The 25,252-nt window shown below is 31.1% G+C and overlaps 1 protein-coding gene across 1 annotated transcript in view; it reads left to right on the forward strand.

The window, feature by feature from the left end:
• Positions 1–24,962, forward strand: part of LOC119611439 (J domain-containing protein DDB_G0295729) — a 33,265-nt gene extending 8,303 nt beyond the window's left edge. The window contains exons 3-6 of the mRNA XM_037967016.1: positions 21,493–21,675; positions 21,746–21,828; positions 23,507–23,619; positions 23,694–24,962. Of these exons, the coding sequence (XP_037822944.1) occupies positions 21,493–21,675; positions 21,746–21,828; positions 23,507–23,619; positions 23,694–23,915 (601 nt within the window). The 3' untranslated portion in view covers positions 23,916–24,962. The remainder of the gene's footprint in view (positions 1–21,492; positions 21,676–21,745; positions 21,829–23,506; positions 23,620–23,693) is intronic.
• Positions 24,963–25,252: the final 290 nt, after the last annotated feature.

Below are 25,252 nucleotides of genomic sequence, written 5' to 3' on the forward strand. Positions count from 1 at the left end.
ATTTTTATTATCAATTAATGCATTATGACGTTATTGTTTTAACCATTCGATGTCTGTATGTTTAATGCGTTTAAATTAAATTTAAAATATCAGTGATAGCAAATATAGTTTCGATATTAAATTTTGTTAAAAATGTAAGATTTTTTTATGTATTTTTCAGGCAGAAGTATAAAAATTAATCTATTTGAATTTAGCATTTTAGAATATCTGACGAGATATATTTGAATATATAATTATAGTCAGTAGTTGGGCATACTAGATCGACAATGGTCTGGGAATACGGAGTTTCTTATACTTTGGGAGTAGAATCATTTTGCCTGATATAGATTTGCTATTTTTCCTTATGTTGTATACATGCGCACTGTCTATAATACTATATCTGTCACAACTGTGGCTTCCTGTCCTATTTTCCTGACACTAATTTTTATAATTGGAATTAATAAGTTAAGAAACATATGGATCTTTTTAATACATTCTTTAGAGTCAAATTGAAATTGCTAATAATTTTTTTGTGTTAGGGTTTTAAGGGTAATTTTTATACCCAAGTCCGGCAGGACGAGTCACCAAAACTCGAAGTATTTAGAAGTATTAGCTTATCATTATTTGTACTGAAGACACTTGAGAGACTGATAGATCTCTAAGAGTTAACATTTATACTCGCCTCATCAGCAGTGCTCAACAGGCCTACCTTAAAGGTAAATTCGATGCAATTAGCCGCGGTTTTTGATATTGAGGAAGAAATTAATAATAAAAGATTGAGGCTTGTAGAGCTAGGAGTTCAAGACTTCCTGGTGATGTGTATAGTTTGCATGCTTACTAGCAGAAGACTTATCGCCTCTTCTGCGACTACTAGCGGCTAACACCATTCTATGGATTTTTGAATCTAAAGATCGTTGCCTATGAAGATAAAGTAGCGTTAGTATTAAAACAAAATTACTGATCTACGATCTGTGATATTAAGGTAGATAACTTCATTCTTATACATAAATGTTTTGTTTGATAAGAGTCTTAAAGAACGAAAAGGTATAGAAAGACGCAAGACCGGCAAGAGGTTGTAAGATGGATACTACATCTACATTGCTAATTCATAAATAAAAAAGTCCTACAGACTTTCGGAGGAATAGTGTAGTATCTTCCATGAGGAGTTCTTAGCAATCTGGAAAACGACGGAACTGATTCGAAATCACATTGATCTGTGGTGTGTGGTCAGTCGATAGTCAGGCTACACATAAAGCATTAATATCACATACGATGCATTCTTTCATAGTCGTAGATTATGAAGAAATTCTCTAAGTGTTATTATGATACTGTTTGCAATAAGGCTATGTGGGGTACCAACATACTGCAATGAACCAGGTAATGAGAAAGCTGAAGAACTGCCTAGATTTGATTTGAATCTTGACTCACAAGGAAGGATCAGGAGGTTAAGACCATGCATTTGTTACTTTTATGAGTTGATATCAGTTCTGGAATAGTAAAATGGATTGCACAGTATTGCTGATGCGAAAGCAAATTGGATACATATTGGACTAAATAGATGTAGTTTTATGACTCTCACAGGTATAATAATATCACATTGTTCTATTAGGGCTTTCGTCAGTAAGAGGGACAACACTATACCAACACTATTACGAAAGTATGTCGAGGAACGAGAGACAGTTGATCACATCATCTTCCACTGTCCTAGAATACAGGTTAATTCCCTTGGGCCTCAGTCTAGTGCCATCCTTACTCTTTTTCTGGTTTTCTTAATTAAGGAATCTCAATGGACATCGGATTACATTTACTTTTAAGAATTAAGTTTATTCTCCTGGGCCGCAGTCTAGTGCCAGTTCATTCTCTTTTTCTGTTTTTCTTTATTATTCTCTATTCATGGTATTTTATATTCTCTGAAAGGTATCACAATGCGGTCTTTCGTCACTCCATATTTTAACGTTCTTTTTTGGGGTTCGGACGAAATAGGATTTTGAAGGATTAAAAATTAAGAGCAATTTATACATTTTAAGAATTAGATAAATGTTAAAAAAGACTCAATAAAATACTAATATATTGGAATAGGAGATCAACATTGCTCTAGTTACAAATAAATAAAGTTGGCGCTTTTTACTGTTTCAAACCTGTTACCAAACATGCTTTATTCTATATTGTCTTATTATTAAAATATATTTAAATTATAAAAAGTCTGAAATATTTTAAATTTTGTTCATATTCTTCTATATTCTGCAATAAAATAATTTTAATACTTGTTTATAATTTAAAAAACCACAATAATTCATTGTCCCAATATAATTGTTCTTACTGTATGATGTGTATAAAAACCTATTAAATTTAATTATACAATTTTAAAAACCTTGAATTTATCCGGTTACGCGTATTACTCTCTTTTGTTTGGTACAAGTCATTTTTTTAATGTTTTTAATTTTTGAAATAATAACAAAAAAACAAAAATTATGGCATTTTTTCTTCTTCTATAATATATAAATTGTTTAAAACATGCCCGTCCACACAACTACATGCCATTAGTCTTTCAGTAAATAACAATTATAAATATAATTTTATATTTTTAAAGAGAAGAAATTTTTTTGTAATATTATTTGGTTAAAAAAAGAAGTGGCAGCCATTGAACCAGGGAATATGAACGAATGTATTGTTCTTGTCTGTGGTACATATTTTGAAACAAGTTCACAATACTTTTTTAATTTTAAATGTAACATTTTGTTTTTATTTCCTACAAAGATGCTGACATCATTCATATTACAATAAATTATATTATCTACTATCTTTTTTTATATTTTTGTTTGTTTTGTTCTTATTTGTTTTCTATTTATTTGTGTTTTTTTATGTCTAAGTTTGCTTTTGTTTTTTTTTTAACTTTACGTTTTTCACATACATTATGTGTGTTTCAAACAAAATGTTTTTTTTTTGTATATAATACTAACATTCTAGTAAATATATAAATGTTTTATGTCTTCAGAGCTTTGATAAATAAATTCTTTTGCGAATAAATTAAGTTAGTATGTTTCAACACGTTAACGCTTATTTCAAACTTGACGAAGGCTTATCAAAATAATAAATAATTTATATTTATATACTATAGTCAGAGGCTTTGAAATATGATCGAATTCAAATTGGGACAACAGTTGGATTATATTACAAGCTTAATTAAGCTTTGATAGGACGTTCCAAATCAGCAGCAGACATTGTTCTTCGGGACGACGAGATTTCAATTTACATTGACATTTCAAAAAAAATTGTATCCAATAAGCTTGGTGTCTTGTTTTACATCATATTACTTAATGCCAGCACTTACTGATTTTCAGGCTGTAATTTAAACTTTCGATAGGGCTGCTAGAAACATCCGAGAACTAAATCTCGAGACGTTAACCATTAAGTCTTTCAAGATCCTACCTCGGACGTGATAAGATTGAAATGTATTCTTAATTGAACTCGCTCCCTTTCCCTGCTTAGACGAAATTCAGTTTAAGGACACAAGGGCATTCTTCAAAATCCACTATAACCACTTGTAGAAATACTCTGACCTGTCATGGAAAAGTACCTAGACATTATTGGGCCATGATACTATTTCGTCAAAGCTTTTTAAGGACTGCAAAAATTGATCCTTGGTCGCACAAATTATTATTTGTTTAATCAACTGTTATTTCGGTCTAAAAAGAAAGAGAAGTAGTGCGCGAAAAAATAATTAAAACTTTAATAATATTCAATATGGACTTAAAAAAAAGACAAAAATCTGAAGTTTCATCGTCACACTGTTTCAAAAAGCCATTTAACATTATAAGGAAGATTTGACCATTTAAAGAAAACCAGAATCGGGAAGGCAAAAGAAGTCAAATAGTTCATTCACCGAACACTTCTATCAGAAAATCAGCTCGTAAAGTTAAATGCTCTGTGCGCAGTGCCAAAACTAATACTGGGTTCAAGTCGTATAAAGTTCAGAAAATTTCAGATCGCAATTCGATAAAGAACTTAGAAGCAAAAAAACTTGTGTGATGGATGATAAAATGTATGTACTGGCAGACTTTTCAAAACTTCCGGGTGAAAATTTGTATGTGTTGTACGTACTTTTAAAAGTTATTGAAGAAGATATTTAGACGAAGAATAATCGTTCAACATCGTACAACATATTTTGTATGACTGTCCCGTTCTACAAGAGCGTAGACTGATATATCTCATGGCCACCCAAGTAGGGATGAATAATCCTAAGGGTATCACAAGTTCTCTCACTGAATCACGAACTTCCCATATATCCTAACCATTTTTCATTACAATAATGTTTCATGAACATGTCAATGTTTACATATGCCAACTTAATAGTACAAGCAGCAGACATACTTACCTAATCATGTAACTATCACTACTATATCTTTTTCTTTGTGAAGCTGCGTATTCTGATTTCACCTTACATACGGCGCATTAACTCTATTAACGTTTTTTGAATTTCGATTTAAGTTTCCGGGTAACTTACCCTGTTTCAAATGTAGAATTTTAGGATGGAAAAACCACCCATCTGTCAGTATTATAGGTTCATATTCGAGAGAATGGATTGGAAAATATCAAAGACCTTATGGTCAATACTTGACGTGAGAGCTACCAAGATACTTATAGGACTGGATAAACGCAGTCTAATGATTCTTATAAAGATGATAATGGGGCATTGCTCAATTAGAACCTTTGCCAGTAATATATCGGTTATGCGAAGCTGTAGAGGAGCTTGAGACGATAGATCATATAATTATGATCCTATAATACAGAATCTTGAAATAGCTGGGAAATAGGTTCCATGACGAACTGGAGGAAATTGCGGGACTTAACCCTCATAGACTTCTAGGTTTTATAAAGGGAATTTGTCATTTCTTCGACTGGGTTTTATAGGGAGACTGTGTTTTTCCCACATTTCTTTCTTTAAGGAATTGACTTGGTAATTCTTCTGGGTTTAAACCCCTTGAGAATATATCTTCTTCTTAGTCCCTTCTTAGTAAATCTAACCCTTCTTAGTCTAAATCTAACCTTTGTAGATAAATGATTTTAGTATATCGTCAAGATATTCAATGAATCGTTATCATGAATAAATACTGAGAATTTTTTTTTAACGCCAAAATCCATAATATTCTGGATTTTCTGTGGATCGGTTGTGGAGCCTGTTCACTTGAGATTGCAATTGGAAATGGTGTAGTTATAACTATAATAGTATTATAACACTATAATGAATTTATACCTTAATAGATCTGATTTAGGAACATTTGTATGTATTTGTATACTCATAGTTTGTGTTCTAGTAAATAGAAATGTTGTGTTCATTTTAACACGCTATACCACGACTAAATGCTTGTACATATACCGATACACGTGAACTAAGTTAATATTCTCGCTCACTCGTCGCTATTTCGCTCGTTCACTTTGCTCTTTTTGTTGTACGTTTTAGTCGTTTCAGCTTAGTGATGTCATCACTGGCTGTTATTGTTGTCATATTTTTGTATTTTGGTTGTAGATTTCTTTTACATTTAGTTAAAGTTTAGTTAAGACTTTTGCCATTTATTTTCATTATATATTTGTTTTTGCTTTTTTTTTTTTTGCTATTTTTGCCATTTGTGAGTTAGAAATCCCAACCCAAAAAATAGTATTGTAGTTAGTAGTGGACAAGCGTAAAGTATGTCGTTCTAAAAATTAATAAAGGTTTTTTTCGAAATATTTTCTATAATTTATTGTGTTCAAACCAATAGACAATAATACTCACATCTAGATATCGATAAAATACCGCTATTTTGTTTTGTGTGTGTATATAAACAAAAACTTTTCAAATCAATATTAAAGAATTAATTAATTAGAGTTTTCACTGAAATACCAAATGAGTGCGTATGTGTCAATAACAAAAATTAATTAAGTTAAAATTCTGTCAGTTAGCCAGACAATCAATAATCCACCAACCAAATGTGAAGCATTTTTCTTAAAGTCACTGTGAGTTTCTCGTGATAGAAAAACATTTTTTTTCAAATATTTACAACACTCTTGTCTTTCTGTTTTTTGTGCTTATTTTTTATGAATTTATTTGCTTGCCATAGAAAATAATAAAATAAAATTTAAGTAAAATAGTCGTATATAAAAAAAGAATGAAATTATTGGTATTGCGCCTAAATTGCATGTTTTTAACAAATTATCATCAACATAATCATTTACAAAACTTAATATCAGCTAATAGTTGCCATAGTTTGTTCGTTTTCAATTGTTGTTGTTGATTTAGTTTGTATTTTTTTTTTTTTTTTGTTGGTTCCGTTCGTTGTTTGAATGTCTGGCGATTGGATATTTTGTGCAGACAACATAGATATTTTTATACACTATTAGATACTATTTGTATTTCGAATGTAGTTTCTTTTAATATGACTTACAAACAATTGTTTAATGCACTAAATACAGTATATAGCTAAATACACACTTAATCCTCATTTTACTGCGAAAACTGACAATGTGTTTTAAGTTTCTCAAATGAGTGCCAATCTTAACAAGAATTTGAAGTTCGTTTACATTTTCTTTACTGAATATCTAAAATCGTCTCGGTCGGGTTTTTCCTAAATTTCAGGTTTGTTTTCAAATATTCCTTCTATAGAAAATGTTGGTGCACAAACCTTATATATTTATGTATCGATTTGTGAAAGGAATTATCATTCAATGCTGAGAAATTCAGTCTCTTGGACGTAGTTCCTTAAAGTTTTCCAATCAGGGATGTAATATTTTTATCTAATTTTGATAAAAGCCTGGCAATGATAGAGACAGTTATATCCAATTTCATATAATATAAGTAGTTGTGGTCGTAAACCTGCGTATCCACTAAGAATATATACCATTATACTCTTCTCGGACTTATTCATTCTGAGGTGGCTTTTAGTACTGCTCTCGTTTAGTGGTTCTACCCAACATTCCATTATTCCAAGTGAAAGAATATGATTCTCTCATCTATGTTTTACATTCAGTCCTCGTTGCGGCGAATGGTTTTGCATTCGTCAGGTTAACTTGCTCAAACTCTTTTTCCTTTATAACAAGTACATACGTCTTAAAATATGTTAACCTTTCTTGGAGTCATATTCAATCCAATCCATACTACACATTCCGTGATAGCAGGGTCTTCCGCCTGGATTCTAGTGTTACGATTAGAAAAATGGTTTTCAGGGGTTTCAGATCCATTTTATCCCCAATTTTAGAGGCATCCGTTTAACAATAGATTCCCGCATAGGTCTGCTCTAATAGGCCGATTGATCGCGAGCTTCTATCTAGAACCAATGTCACACAAGTCCCCTGTATACGACGTGAAAACGTATACGCCTTGTGTTCGTGTGTAAGAATCCTGTAACTGAATTAGCCTAGAGTTAAGTGACGTTCAGTTTGAGAAAATTGAACTTAGAATTTGGCCAAAAAAATCGGTATATATTTGAAGAAAGACAATGTATCCACAGAGAGTATGAGTCTGGTTTGGATTTTAAAAAGGTGGAATCATTGACTTTTGTTTTTTGATATTGCTGCTGGAAATGCCATTGTGTTCATCGTTACTGAAATGAAAGATATGAACTCTTATAATCTTTGGTTTCAGCAAGACAATGCAGCATATCATATAACTCCTCAAACAATCGATCATTAGCGCACTAAGTTCAGTAATCGTGTTATCAGCCGTCTTTGTCATGTCAATTGGTCACATCGGAATTGCGATGAGACTTGTGGTTCTTGGGGGTTATCGTTGAAGACCGATGTTATGCGAATAACACAGAAATGCTCCGCACCCTTAAGGCTTAATAGAAATAGTATCTTCAGATACTTTATAAAGGGGCATTGGCTGTTTAGTACTTAATCACTCTAGGTTGTAGTTGCAATGACATGGAAAAAGAACAAACAGTTTTCCATCATCTCTGCGAATACCCGACATTAGATGTCAAGAAAAAAATTCAAATAACAACATTGGTGAATTATTTGGACCTATATTTTCGTGTTTTTCTTAACGGGTTCTTAGACTCGACTGTTTTCTCTAAGTGAATTACCAATCATTATAATCCTTCTTCTCTAACTTACATAAACTAGAATACATAGAATAGTTTCACGAGACATGTGCTTACATAACATTTTTATTTACTATTGTACATTAATGGATTGGATATTGTCAGCTGAGGATTGGGTGTAGTTTTATGTTATTGTGTCATACTACGCCAAACAATACTATTGTAGCTGTGGTCAGTGTGGTGATGATGATGATGGTGGTGGTGGCCTACTCTATTACCTAATTAAAATGTGTTTACTAAATTACAATGCAACAGAATTTAATTGTTGAATTAATTTTGTGTGTGTGTATATGATAGTATAAACTTTTCTTTATATAAATACATAAATTTCATAGTAAGTATGACGTGTGAAATTATGTTGCATGTGTAAAATAAATACTTTTTTTATAATAAAATTACTTTCCTTTAGATAATTTATAAAATAAATACACATGTAACACTTTTTTTTATTAATAAAATGCTACAAAGTTATTTTAATAGTAAATTTAAATTTTGACCATACCGTTATTAAGTAAGTAGTTATTAGTAATTAGAATATATTTGGAGGTTTACGGTTAGTTTTATTTTATATATAGATATGTATACTCATAACTGACCTGAGTAACTTTCATAAGTTTAAAATATGTTAGAAATTAATCAATTATACATAATATAAGTATTGTATTAATAGGAAATATTAAATGTCTGTACATTATTTGTAAGCATAGAAACCTACCCTAACTGCATATTTAGTATAATGTTTTCTTCAAAGCTCTCTAATTATTTCTGAAAAGTGAAAATATGATAGACTGTGACAGGGTGGATGTTTTGTAATGCTCAGCTTGATCAGATTTTGTTTAAATTTTTGTTCGTTTTGTTGCTGTAATCCCAGAGTTTATGGATTACTATATCTAAATAGTCAATACGGTATCAATAACGTTGCAGTTAAGGCAATAACGTTTTTAGCACCCACCAAGAATTAACACTAGTTCTAGTGGACGTGTTTGATCGCATACCAAACACAGAATATGTTGGGATCTTTGAAACACTGATCCCAGATAGAATGTCATGGTCAAGCGGAACATTAGATCAAATATCCGTAGGAATCCGTTGATACACGGATGACTCTAAGCTGGGGGACAAAAAGAGACTGGAGTTATACATATATTGAAACTAGCTTCCAGACATAAGTCCGTGCAATAACGTTCGATATCAGGTGATACGGTTAAATATAAGACCGATTTGATTGTAAGAAAGCTTTAACAGAATGGGTACCAGGCCAATCTGTAGTAGTCGTCAACGAAAGAGCGAATGTACTTTCTGGCGAATGCAAAACCATTCGACCTAACGAAAGCTGAATTCAAAATATGGGCGAGAGAATCCCATAAAGCCTAATGAAACGATAGGTAGAACCACAAAGGTCCTATGGGTGACCCTAATGAGAGCAGGAGAAAAGCCTCCTCAAAATGAGCAAGTCTGAGATTAGTATGATGGTATCTACAGTATTTTGAGTGAACACTCAGGATTATAGACATAACTATACCAAATTGGAATTGAGGACGGTGAAACTCTGGAGCACTTTATTTGTCATTGTAAGGCTTTCTTCAAAATTATGTCCAAATATCTTGGGAGTGACATTAATCCGGATATTGTATCCCTCACGAAGACTGATTGACTAATGAGAGCAGGAGAAAAGCCTCCTCAAAATGAGCAAGTCTGAGATTAGTATGATGGTACCTACAGTATTTTGATTGAACACTCAGGATTATGGACATAACTATACCAAATTTGAATTGAGGACGGTGAAACTCTGGAGCACTTTATTTGTCATTGTAAGGCTTTCTTCAAAATTAGGTCCAAATATCTTGGGAGTGACATTAATCCGGATATAGTTTCCCTCACGAAGACTGATTGAAAAATTCTTGGAAAATTCCAATACCAAATACCTTAATTGATAACTATATAAGCTTTTTATTCTTACCAATGAACATTTTTCATGAAAAGGAGCGCACAACATGCTCGATAGTGTCCTAGGTGTATGTCTTCGGATTTGATGTAATATAAGTCCTACTATCAACCTATCCTAACCTATACCCAAGGCAATTGCATTTGCTTCCGGAGTTATAGTTAATCAAAGATTGTCAGCAACGTCTGCATCGAATCGGTTTCTATCATTTTTAAAATATTTATTTCTTACACTAAAGTGGTATGAGTAACGGTTTACAGGGATGTGATTTACTCCAATCAGAAAATTATTTTGATCCAATTGGTATGTAAGACCAATACTTTTAAGCAAAACATACATTATCAGAAAACCAGTGGCCTTCATTATATTTTCGATAATTTATATCAAATGTTAAATATTTTGCTGGGAATAATGTTTGTTCTTAACGAGTATAAAAGTTGAAATAAATTTTCAATTGTAGCTAAAATTAGTATAACAGTATTAATCAAGTTGCTCTCCTAAACTACTCTCTCCTATTCTCTAACACTCTCTAAACTAAGCGTGTAATCTCTATTTATGTACAATTTATAAGATACTTGTCGTAAGTGTGTATCTTTTGTGGTAGAAAAAAAGTGATGTCATGCTATATGATGCCACCCTGTTGCATTCTACAATAACAAAAATATCAAACTGATAGTAGCATGACGTTAAAAACAAGACGACAGACGTATACTTAACATCAAATACAAAATATTTAACATTAATTTACTCTTTATATGTGAATATATGTAAATAAAACTTATTTGATATTATTTTTATTGGAAAAAAAACTATACAGAGCAGACGGTCTGGCAACTTTTATAATGAGAAGCGTATAAAAATCTAGTGAGAGTGATGAAGAGAGTAGGGGATATAATAAATATATTCAGTTATTTTGAGAGAGAATAAAGCATGATAGACGACATACAGTTTTATATTTTTCACAATAGATGAACGCACGTACACTACGCGAACGGGTCACAAATTGTCCAATTAAACCGAAGTTCAAATAAAATTAAATTAAATTAATTAATTGTTTCTGACATATTCAAATCGTCATCATCGACAACATCATCTTTTCATTGTAAGCAATTTCGCCAACAAATTGCGTGTTTATAATTTGAAATAAAAAAAGTGAACAACACAATATATAGTACATAGATACATACACACGGTTAATATAAAATCAAATAAATGAAATATTTTTATTATAATAAAAGTCGATTTGAATGCGGTTAATGTTTTATTTTCCTTTTTTTAAGCGGATTTATTTTGTTGTTGCTAACAATAGTAATAAAATATTGTACAAAATAACCTTCTAAATATAATCATACATACAAACGGGAGAAAAAAAAAAACAACAACGACCACAACATAAATACATACTTCTTTTTTGTATCTGTATCTGTATCTGTTATAAACATTGATTTAAATTAGTGTGTCGAATTGAGAATGTTATCGTTTTGCTAAGGAAACGGAAGGAAAGAAAGTAATAAGGAAACAAACAACAAAAATACTCCTAGTTGGAAACAAGTGTAAGTTTTTCTTGCTTTCTTCTTCCTTCAATAATAGAAGGCGCAAAAACACAGTTACAAGTGTATATGTATTTTATTTACATTTAAAAATATTATATATATACACACATCTACATAAATAAAACCATATACTAAATATGTTTTATTAAAACAAAAACAAATGCGTTGTTTGTTTTAAATTTTGAAAAGAAAAAATGGATTAATTTAAAAGAAATTTAATGAATAAATGGAAAAAATATTAATTATATTTCCAAGCTTCCAAATTATATTGATTTTGGGCGTTTTTAAACAAAACTAATGAAATGAAAAAAATTTAATTAAAAAAACAGTTGTTGTGAGTGTTGAGTGCTGAGTTCATCGCAAAAAATATAATCAAATCTACCACTGACTGACTGACTGCCTGCTCTGCTTCTTATACTCTTAATATTCTAACGAATAGTGTGAGTTTCCATGTGTGAGTGTGCGTGTGAGTGATTCCACCAATAAATAATATTTTAGAAATAACCCAGCAGTTCTGCAAGATATTGTCCCCAGTGTTTTTGAACTACTATATAGGACCAATAGTGTTTATAGAATTAACTCTATAACTAGTGACTTCCAATGCTAAAGTTCTAAAGTAAAATGTAAAATAATTTTAAAATGGTTTCGGTCCAGATTACTTGGGGTTTATATGGTGTTAACTAGCTCCACAACTAGTTACTTGTGTCACTTTAAGTGTCAAAAGAAACTAAAACTATATAAATTGGTAGCAGCTAAGTAATCAGACATTAATAAAAAAATTCTTCAGCGAAAGGAATGGTTTACGTGGTAGCAAACGAGTCAAGCAGAGTCTAATGGACACCGTTTTGACACCAGCAAAATGAATTCCTGAACTATTTATAAAACTGCTGGTAACAGTGGTTAATATTTGAATAATACAAACTATATAATTAATTAAATGGATTAAAAAAAACATAAATCTTATTACCTCATTCATTAAAAAAAATCAAAGTCAAACTTGTATTAAATGTGTGTCTTTAATTACCAAAATATTAATGTTTTAATATCCAATACATCATATACATACATATTTTAATGTTTTCTATCGACCAATAGTATTATTATTATTCCAAAATCGTTTATTATATTTCTTTTTACTAAATAAAAAAATCAATACTTCTCCATTTCCCACATTAACTGATTAATTGCCAAGGCCGTGAAATTAAATACATTTATAGTGCGATTAATCATCAATGTCGTTAAAGTTTTCTTTAAAAAATAAATCTATTTAGTTTTTTCTTATCAGCATTTTAAACATGAATGTTCTTATATTGATTTATTTTGTTTAGATTTGATGTTTAGGAATTCAGTTCTAACATATCTTTACCAGTTTTAAAGTGGAATAAAAATAAATAATTTTATTTAATTTTTAATTAAATTAATTATTTTTGCTTGTGTTAAAATAAAATGTGTACGTCATTTAGTAAAAAATGACAGCATTAGTTTTGAAAAATATTAAAAATAAGGAAGATTTGGAGATTTCTAAGTTTTAACAATAATTAGGTTTAAAGACTAGGGATTTTCATTTTAGATCTCATTTCTACTAGCAATTTTAATTCCAAGCATTCACAGATTGTAGAAAATGACCGAAATTGATACAATCCGTTGTCAAAAGTGGGTTTACCACGCTTGTTAACATTTTTACAACGGATGTGTATAAAATTTAAATAACACCCAGTTATCATTTTGACAATGCATCGTTGACATTGCAACAACGCATTGTTGTCATTTCGATTACGCTTTGTGTCATTCCGGCAATGCATCGTTGTGATTTCGACAACAAATCGTTATCATTTTGAAAACGCAATGTTCTGTTTGAAACCATAGCGTTGTCACTTTGGATAAAGTCGTGTATTTGTTTATATTTTTGTTGTTAATTTGACAACTATCCGTAACTTTGACAACGGATGTTAAAAGTACTAATTTTGAGACGGAAGTCAAATATCGCTTAGACCAACCAAACAAGTTTGAAGACCAAGAATTGGAGGCACTACTCTTGTCAAACTCAACAAATACATGTAAAAGTATTGGAAGCTACTCAAGCAGCCAGCAGGCAATTTGGGTCCGAATTGAAACCGAAAGACTTGAAAGACGATGTTGCATGTTCGAAATTCTGCTTGAAAGATATAAAAGAATATCATTATTGCTCCGAATAATTACTTGCAATGAAAAATGGATCCATTACGATAACCCGATACGTAGGAGATTGTAAGCGAAGCACGGCCAAACAGCTGAATCGACCCCAAAGCCAAATCCATATGTCCAAGGTAATATGAGCTGCAAAAATCTAGCCAGAGCTGCTAAAATCTAGCTAGAGCATTTCGGGGAAGCTGTACCGAATGCAATTGATTCTCTAAACGAATCAATTGCATTCTATTGGCCGAAAAACTCCCAAAATATTTGTCCAGGCATAAAATTTTGGTTGAGATGTTTTGTCTCACGCGCCTTTTATGGCGCCAAGGTACCAATAGGTTCCTATCTATTATGAGCTGTTAAAATCTGGACAGACCAGACCACATGAAACCTGCACCGATTGCATCTTATTAGTTCGAAGCAAGCATTAGCCGATAAACCCCTAAATATGTATCCACACTTGTCTGTTAATAACTATTTAAACAGAAGTGGGTGAAAAGTTTTGCCTCACGCGCCTTGTAGTCCAGATTTTGCTCCGATCGACTATTATTTGTTTCGAGCAATGCCAAACACTCTTTCTCTTGCATACGCTACACTTCAGAACAGGGAATCCGAAATTTTTTTGAATCATTTGTCCTCATAAGATGAGTAGTTTTTTTTTTGGCTCGAAAAAAGTCACAGTTAACAATACCACTTATCTCGACATACAACAATTTCCGAAATTTTTTGTAGTCAACGTGATATAAATGCGGTTATTTCTGTCTAGTCGGGGTAAGTCTATGCCCTCTAGATCTAATGATATGACACCGATCAAATCAACTCATTTTGAAATTTGGAACATTTTTTGTCATGTTAAAATTGTAAAATTCACATTTTTAAATAAGTGGTTTTGTCAAAAAGAAATGTTTCAAGCAATTCCCGCATTTTTAAGTTATACACCAATATTTTCTTGTAAAATTATTAAAAAAATAAGATAAATTTTAGTGAAAATCAATAAAAACAGAATTTTAAATAATAATCACTTATATAGAAATCCAATCGATTCATTTTTAAAATTGATTTTCATACATATGTAACTACCTATACCTGAGATTATCATGTATACCTAATACATGATAATCTCATAATTTACATTTCGATTTTGAACTATTTATTTGTTTATTTTACTAGTTTACTTATTTAACTAGCAAATTAATAAACATGGCAAATAAATTGTATTATGTATTTTATTTAATGTTTATTTATTAAATTCTTATGTCTTTGTCAATTTGCAAATGTCAAAAAAATCATTTCATAAAGAAATTTTTCGCAAATATCCATTTTCTAAACAACAAGATTTGTTTACAATTTCCGCTCGGCAAAAAAATATATATGTATATAATCTCATTCATGAGACCCAAGGTTCGCTGAAGCATGCAAGAAAGCATTTTCTGTTAAAAATTGAAAAGAAATAAATACACAAACATAATATATAAATGTATTTTAGAAAATGAAAGTATATTTAATAATATGTATGTATGTGTTTATGTTTATATGCTGAATGTGTAGTGTAATGCATACATATAAAAAATCCTACTAATTGTTAACTAAAACACGAAACCTAAGTTTGAAGAATTAAATAACATTGCTCCAGTAAGATTTTAACTGTTTTTCTTAAGCTTTCCTGCATTAAAACCCTGAGCACGAACTGAAATTACTTTATGGCGTAAAAAATTATGGTAATTATTTGCGTTTTATTTTTGTTTTGTTGTTATTTATATAAATTTTTGCACAACATATGTCAACAATATTTACACAGTGCTCAAAATTAACAATATTTGAACACTGTCCAAGTATTATTTATAATACCGTAATGATTTTCATTAAATAAATAAAACAAAAATTGGACGTTTGTTAGCCATGTCCAGTGTTGCCAGAAATATCTTTAAGAATTCTTAAACTAATGAAAAAAATCTCATAATTCCCCTACAAAGACATGTCGAAATTATAATATAATTATAATCGAATATCGTAAATTAAAAAATTCCTTACAAAATCTAGAATTTTTACAAAAATTTCCTCAAAAGGGAAATTTTTCCCATTTGGCAACACTGGTTTGGGCTTATCGAAACGCATATATGATATAAGGCGGAGTTCGCAGCAGATCTACTCTTATCTCTAGACGAATATACATAGATCAGTTCATCAGTGTATATTGGACATGTTCGACGGTTATATACAAACATCAGACGTTCCCGTGCACATATCATTCAATTATAAGACATTGATCTCGCAAAATCATGGTCAAATGGAAGACTAAAGCTGATACACGGTCGTCCTTGGGAATCTTCATTGAAAACCCAGAAAACAGGCGGAAGTTCATGCTATTTCTGATCTGGACTAGTTATTGCCCGGCTGCCAAAGGGCACTATCAGCCAAATAGGTTTAGTCTACGACAATACTAGACTGTACGAAAGGCATAACCGTCTTTATTCATATGGGCACAATACCACTCGGGAATTATTGGTAATGAAAAATGCAAATCACTTGCTTTTAATAGCAGGGAACTTGAAGAACGACATTTAAAAGCGCATCCCTAAAATCTTATAACCGTAACGAAAGGATAACGAGAAGTCTGCTCAGTGGGAGCATGTCTGTATGGAACGGTGGGTAGAAGCCCTAAAATCGTATGACCCAAACGAAAAAAAGGATGGGAAGTCTCGTCAGTGGGACCAAGTCCGGGTCCTGAATGGACATATAGGACTAAGAGCACAACATAACCAAATGGACGAACGGATCGCTGCTGGACCCTTGCCAAACCTTTATCAGAATAAAATCGTTATCTAAACGAAAGGTTAACGATAAGTCCCCTCAGTGGGAGCAAGTCCGAGTCCTAACTGGACATATAGGTCCTGAATGGACATATAGGACTAAGAGCACAACTTAACCAAACGGACGAACGGATCGCTGCTGGACCCTTGCCAAACCTTTATCAGAATAAAATCGTTATCTAAACGAAAGGTTAACGATAAGTCCCCTCAGTGGGAGCAAGTCTATTTTTATTACGAAATAAACGACAATAAAGCAAATAGAAAATTCGAATTTCTCCAGTATGTGACCTAGTGTGCATTCAACAGACTGACAGGCGGACATGGCTTTCTATTGACTGATTTAATCAACTGAAGTGGACCTTATATGGGGGCCAAATGATGTCCGATTTTACAATTAACAGAATATTAAAGCTTTTTTTCATTACGTCAATACGTAATGTGCGTTTAACAGACAGATAGGCGGACATGGCTAGTTCGTCTTATAATATAAAGAGACCCAAAATATACAAATATGGGTCTATGACGGATATTTCCATGTCTTAAAAACAAAATGACGCATCATTATTGAAAGTGGGTGTTGTCGTAGTCGTTTTTAAATATGGCTAGGAACATAAAATTGTATAAAAATTTGCATAGAGATAACTATTTTGTGATATACTGTATAATGAATTTTTCTTCCATATATTATTTTCATGCAGTGTTATTTTCACACTTCTCCATGTTTACATTTGTTGACTCTTTTTTTGTTGGTTTTGTTGTTGTGAGCAAACTCCGTAATGCGTGCTTTTGTCACACGTATAACAGTTGTCCACATAGATTTGGTTGATTGTGTGTGAGAGCATTTAAAGAGAGAGAAAGAGGACAAAAATACACTAAAGTTCTAAAAGCATATCCAATAGATACTATAGTGTGCCACTCCAAAAATAAACATAAAAATTTAAGAAGAAAAAAAAATAAATAAAAATAAAAACACCAAAATAAAACTTACTGAAAACTATCCATTAAAGTCTGTGTCAAAATAATGTTGCATGCTACTGCTAACAAAACAAATACAAGAAGAAGAAGCACGAAAATAATGCTTAAATTATAACAAATTTTTTTGGTATGAAGGGTTGGATGGGATGGGTTGGAATGGCTGGCTGGCTGGATAGATGATTGTATTGTATTGCACAAGTATTCATACGTGTTTCCCTTTCAATACATATTTTCAGAAATATTTTCCTACATTATATTCTTTATATTCATTCGCTCATTTACTCATTCACCCATTTATTCATTCAGTGTTTTTTTTTTTTATTTTAATAGTTGTTTTTGTTTTTCACTTGTCTTGTTATTATTTTTCGTTATTATTGCTGTTGCTATTGTAGTTGCTGTAGTAAAGTAGATCAGTGTGTGAATATTTCACATTTTTTTATTTGTTTGTTTGTTTCCCTCCTTCAACCCCACCAACGACTGGCACCACAAACTACACCCTCTTTGCTGGTGAGTTAGTTGGCTACTATATCTTGCTTAACAAAAAAATAATCAAACCCAACTAAAGCAAAGAGCCCACCAACATACGAATCATTATACATCCATCCAACTATCCAATAAAGCAACCCCTATCCCAACAAATTTATTCATACTATAGTCATCATTTATATTGGTTTTGTTCATGCTTAAGTATTTTTCGCAATTAAATCAAGTCACAGGCTAAAGGGCGTGGCATTTTTGTAATACTTTTCACAAGTGTCGGCCTTCGATTTTTATTAAATAAATTTCTATATTCACTTGTTTGTATCAAGTAAAAATTTGCTCTTCGTATTTTATAGAAATATGCGCATTTTTAATTTAACCAAATTATTGTATTGTCCAATTTAAATTAAAATGACAATTAAGTATTTATTCACTTAAATCATGATTCAAGCATGACGTTTATATTTTAATATTTGTTATTCCATCGTTAAATTTTTGTACAACTAAAAAATAAAGTAAATATTTAATAAAGTATTTCAAACAAAACCGCTGTTTATAATAAAAATAAAAAGTAGTAAATATTACTTTTCAACTGTTAATGTTTTATTTTTATTTTTAAACAATCTGAATTAGTTTACACTTATAATAATGTGCTAGAATATCGTCATCGTCATTTTTTTTTTGAGGAATAAATAAAATGTAGATATTTATTTATTGCGTTTTGTATACAAATACTATGTAGTATTTTTTAAGTACACAAGCACTTGTTCAAAATTATTCAATTATTTCAAATACGCTCAAGTGGTGCTGCCAGATTTGTATACTTACACAGCTTTACAATGATAAATTTGTAATTTTGCAAATTTGCGCAATGAACTACCACGATCACCAAGCAAAATAGGGAAATATTTAAAAATATCTTTTGATGTATCTCGAACTCGAAATTTTGAACATTTACCGATTGTACCAAATTAACATATAGTCTAGTCTATAGTCTAGTCTATAGTATAGTCTATAGTATAGTCTATAGTATAGTCTATAGTCTAGTCTATAGTATAGTCTATAGTATAGTCTATAGTCTAGTCTATAGTATAGTCTATAGTCTAGTTTTCAGGGTTCATTTCCCTTGAAGTAGAAAAACCATTCTTTCCAAAAAAGGGCTTCAAAAGATGAATTGCTTTTCATTTCCTGATGTATGTTATGTGAATTTTTCATTTAATAGTCTATAGTCTAATCTATAGTCTAGTCTATAGTCTAGTCTATAGTCTAGTCTATAGTTTAGTCTATAGTCTAGTCTATAGTCTAGTCTATAGTTTAGTCTATAGTCTAGTCTATAGTCTAGTCTATATTTTAGTCTATAGTCTAGTCTATAGTCTAGTCTATAGTCTAGTCTATAGTCTAGTCTATAGTCTAGTCTATAGTCTAGTCTATAGTCTAGTCTATAGTCTAGTCTATAATCTAGTCTATAGTCTAGTCTATAGTCTAGTCTATAGTCTAGTCTATAGTTTAGTCTATAGTCTAGTCTATAGTTTAGTCTATAGTCTAGTCTATAGTCTAGTCTATAGTCTAGTCTATAGTCTAGTCTATAGTCTAGTCTATAGTCTAGTCTATAGTCTAGTCTATAGTCTAGTCTATAGTCTAGTCTAGTCTAGTCTATAGTCTAGTCTATAGTCTAGTCTATAGTCTAGTCTATAGTCTAGTCTATAGTCTAGTCTAGTCTAGTCTAGTCTATAGTCTAGTCTATAGTCTAGTCTATAGTCTAGTCTATTCTAGTCTAGTCTATAGTCTAGTCTTAGTCTGTAGTACATACATCTATTAAGGATGAATTTTTGGAATTTCGAATATTTACATGAAAAACTATCCGGTTTTCTTAATTTTCTTACTGACTATTAGTGATACAAGAAAAGGGTATTTTTAATTCCCTTTTTAAAAATTTTGTTCACAATGAAGTCTGTTTCTGGGTGAAAACGGGAAAATTAAATTTCTTTCTAAAAGTTTACATAAACAGATTGATATTAAGATATTGGCCTTTAACAAACAGACAAAAAAATAATTAACGAACTAATAAAAGGATTTTTCTAAAGTTTCACATCAAAATCAATTCTTAAACAACTTAGTCATCCTAAAATCAAATGTATTTATTTTTATTTCACTAAATATTTTAATATAAATACACAACAACAAATGTGGCTATTTTTAAAATACAAAAAAATATAGAGCATTAAGTATTTTCCCCATTCCCCAATGGATGACGCTATTTGTTTAAAATGTTAAATAAATATACTAAATATTTTCATTTCGTTTACTGCTGCTCTCACCTTCTCACTTCCCACTCGGTTAATTGTCAATAAACTCTCCTCCATATTTCTGTTGCGCTGCTGGTGTTTTGATTATTTTTACCTGAATTTTTAGTTATGCAATTTTTTGTTTTTGTAGTTTCCATTAAAATAAACGATTATCAGCAAACGTTTCTATAAACATAACAAGTTACGCTATTAGAAATCTCCAAATAAATGCCGCTTTAAAATTATATTTATATATTTTGCCTCATTACGATTTCAACAATTAATTTGCAAAAAAAAGTGCAATTGGGAATTATTTAGTATATGGAAGATTTTGCACAATTGAATGCGTCCTTGTGTAAAAGAGACTATTCAATGTAATGTCCTTATTTGGTTTCACTTGACACAGATTCATACGCCAAATCAGGTATTTCAAGGTTAACAACATACAATATATTGTAAATGAATACATAGTGAGAATACCAACAACTAAAGCACACTTGGAAGCTGATTTGGAAGGCTATCAAGGAAATGCAAGTAGATTCAATGCCACTGCTCTATAATTGCTAAATCCTTTGGCAGTTGAATCAACCCAGTGGGTAATTTATTTGCAATCATACAATTTATAACGACAACAATTTATACGTTTGTATAATTGTTGTTTGTTTTGTATATAAAATTGGCTTTGAAATAAAAAAAAATTATTACATTCCTACTCCATGCCAAGAACAGTTCTCCTTTAGGCGGTTAGAGATTTTTGTGTATTTGTGTTTTTCTGTTTAAAAGCTTCTTGAAATTGAAAATTATAATAAGTACTTGAAATTTTTTTGTTTTATTCTATAAAAAGTTTTAATTAATGCGTATAAATTTTATTTAACGAAAAACAGGAATAAAATCAAAAGTATTTCTTTCTGGAATGGAAGCAAATTATGATCTTAAATTTTAATTAAAAGTTAAAAACACCAGTTACCGGCGCAGTTAGGTACTCAACAAGTAATTGCTATTTTGTTGACATTCGTGTTAATTGTATTCGGTTCCCACTGTCAAAATCAGAAAACATGAATTTAATACATATCAAGACATTAATATGTTAATTTTGATTTGATTTGCAATTTTAAGATTAGAATTGGCACAAATTACTCATTGCTTTCTAGTTATAAATGAAAAAGAAAAAATTTTATTTATCTTATTGTTTATATTTTTTTTTTCGTTTTCCAGATCGGAACGCTCTATAGTACGTGTATCAATATACCAAAGTAGTCAACCACAACAAATTTGCCCTCCCGAATATTTTACGAAATTTGAAGATAATTTAGATAATTCATTAAGTAACTATAACTGTAATTTAGAAGACATCATGACGACAGCATCACCAATACCTGGCTATGACAGGCAACAAAGGTTTGTGCTAACACTCAAATTAGTCCATATAATAGAATATTTAATATTTTATATTTTCTATTAATTACAGTACTGATTCCGGTTGGGATAATCCCTTTCGCCCTGGTGGCGATTTATCTAGAGAGGCTGATGAAATTGTTAAAATGATAAGTGGTTAGTAAATAACAATAAGTTATCTTAAGACGTGTAAGAAAATTAGTTAATAAATTCATTGACCTTATTGAAGTAGTATGTCACATGCGTAGTATATATTAGGAACTGCAGGTTTTATGCGGGACCAATAGGCTCCACACCGACCCATTGTTTTCCTCGATTATTGTTTTTATTGAAATGTTTCGGTATTTATGACGAATGTATGATTTAAGCGATTCCTTTCCGACATGCCTAGGGAAGCATGCAACTCTTAAGCAATATACTCGTCCACGCCAAAATTGGTTCTTCGCTCCGGAACGACGCGTTCCGAACTGTTACAACAACAAAGCAATATACTGTTGGAACATCTCGGAAGAAAATGTTTATTCAGCATTTCATTATGTTCTTCAACTGAGCCAACTTCCGTTTTCTCGGATAGCTGTATCAACCGAAAGTTTTTTTCCCCAGGAAAGAACTATTGACCAAAGTCGAACAGTTACAACAACAAAAAACAATATACTGTTAGAACATCCCAGAACGAAATGTTTAGTCAGCATACTTTTCGTTTTCACGGGACCGACTCGAGTCATATTCGCCCAAAGATTGTCAACCCAGCGACAGGTTGTATCAACCGAAAGTTTATTCTCCAGAACTTTTGCCCACAATCGAATTGTTACAACAACAAGAAAACAATATACTGTTGGAACACAACAGAAGGAAATGTTTAGTCAGCATTTTATTATGTTCTTTACCTGGGCGAACCTTCGATTTCTCTTTTAGATTGTACTCAGAAGATATTTGCAAGTTACAGCCCACAATTGACAATTGTCTTGTAGGTAGCCGACAAGGGTTCCAAAGATCCCTTTCACTTCTTGTGGAGGTTCGTTCTCCCTTTTCTTTATATTCTTTTTGTTTTCTATAATTTTATTCTCTATTTTTGGATATTCACTTCTTACGAAGGGTATAACAATGGACTCATGTCTGCGAGAATATGTGCATAATTCTTCTTAACCTGAACTAACCTCATATGGGATTTTGATAATTTTTTTCCTAACTGTACTAACGATTAACGGCTACTCAATTACATAATTCATTATCTATCTCTATAAATTGTTGGCCACTTTGGACTGCAGGATGTCCTAGTAGAGAGTGGTGTGGCTAACTTTCATGACAGCATTGATCTTTTTAAGGCCTCTGTTGTTTTAAGACCTGTGACATCTGTTTGTTTTTGTGGTGGTACTGAGCATTTCTCGTAATACCTCTGGGTGGCGAATTGCTGGAGTGCGAAGAAAGTCTTCACTACAGGTTACTGGAGGGATATCCGCCTATAGTATTATCCATCTCCCATATCCTTCTCTCGTTTAATTATCCGGTTCAATCTACCCTTTTTCCAGTTTAGTTGTTAAAAACTATTGTCGACAACCTGCTTGTCAAGGTGTTTTAGCATAAGCAGGGATGTGCCGTCCCTAAAAACATTTTGGGACACCGGTGTCGCATATGTGCACAAACAAAGAGAACATAGTACCAATGACAAATAGAAGATTAGTAGATTACAAAGTTTGCAATGTTTGTTCAGGTTTATTTAATAGAATCCATTTTAAAGTTATGGTTTTAGAAAGACTTTAGACAACGTTAACGTTAATTTTTACATTTTATTTTTTTTACATTTTACATTTTTAATACATCAATATTTTTTTAGGTGGTAAACCCATAACACCAACAGAAGAACATGCGATAGGCAATGGAAAGTCACAGACTAATGGTACGGCTGGCAATGGAACAGTGGTAACAGAAGATATAACAAAATCGAATGTAAGTGGAATTAAAAAAATTAAATATCTATATTCATAGTTCATTTATAATTTATTGTTAATTTCTTTTCGAAGGTATCCCCAAATCAGTCCGCACAAAATGGAACGAATGGTACACACAGGATACCAACATCTACGGCAACAACTGGTGGTGGAGCTGTAAAGCCAGCAGAAAATAAAGGTGTTACATCATCAGCTCAAGTCTCAAAGCAAGTGGTACCTGGACCTACATCGGCTAGTCATGTTGTCATAGACGAAAAGAAAAACAAGAAAAAGGGCTGTTGTGTTGTTCAATGAACGAACAAAGTCGGACAACAAATTAAGTTTGAGGCAGTTATAATAAGGAGATAATTATTATTATTATGTTATTTTTGGATGATAAATAAGAGACAAATGAAGATGAACATATACAGACATATATAATTAAAACGAAGCATGAATGTGCAGGTTGCTCCACATCCTTCTAATCCTCCTTGGCATGCCTATTTGTTTATGTATAGGAAAACAAACAAACAAACCAACTTATATGTTAATCATAATATATATTATACATACATATATTTTTTACTAAGCATATTTATTATTATTTATATGTATACTATTTTGCGATGATTATTTATGCGACTCTAGCAATTGCAACAATAACAACTCAAAAAAATAACAAAAAAAAAAAAGAACTAAAAACGAAAAATAAAACTCTAAATTCAATTAAATATATATTGTATGTAGTAGAAATTCATATATAGACCAGTATATGTATTCACCTACACTCTACTACACATTGAGCAGCTTGTTTCCTCATGATCAGTTGAGAAAATTCCTTTTTTTGTTTTTGTTTTTAGTTTATTCTATCTATGTGAGTGTAATTGTTTTTCCTTCTCCATATTACAATTATTTTGTATCTATATGTACTATGTCTTGATTCATTGATTGATTGATTATCAATAGATCTTATTATTTTTTTAATTGTGTATATGTATGTATGTTGAAACATACGTACACTAATACCATTAGTTATTTATTTTATATTTATTAATTTACACCAGATCCCCCTCTCCTATTTTATTTATCTATTCTCCATATTTCCATTTAAATTTGTTTAATTTTGTAAAAGTCTATTAGGTACATGAACAAAAATTAAAAAAAAAATAAACAAATAAAAAAAATCGCATTTAATAATACAAATACTTATTGCACATACTTCTACATATACATACATACAAACTACAGACCGACCGATAAAATTCAACAAATATACATACATATAGTGGTACATGCATATATAAAGCATACAAAAGATCAAAAGATACGTTAAATATATTTATTTACTTATATATTCTGAAACAAAAGGAAAAAATGCAAAATACATATTCTAACACCTTCATAAGAGACGGTATTAGAAATTAAAACAAAAATTAAGTAAATATTTAAATACGATTGTATGAAGAAGAGATAAAATAATTGAAATTGTATTGTATGTATGTACATGTGCATACTAGCACAAGCAAGTAAGCCAGCAAGCAAACAAACAAAATAGCAAACAATATTAACAAAATTTAAAAAAAGATGATGTAATAAAAACAAATTCAATATTTAATATTGTAAATTTCAAATTCTATGTTAAGTTATGTATG

This window comes from Lucilia sericata, unplaced genomic scaffold (assembly GCF_015586225.1).
Source record: "Lucilia sericata isolate MDLA Ls3-8-SP2 unplaced genomic scaffold, ASM1558622v1 Contig000031F_arrow, whole genome shotgun sequence".
NCBI lineage: Eukaryota > Metazoa > Arthropoda > Insecta > Diptera > Calliphoridae > Lucilia > Lucilia sericata.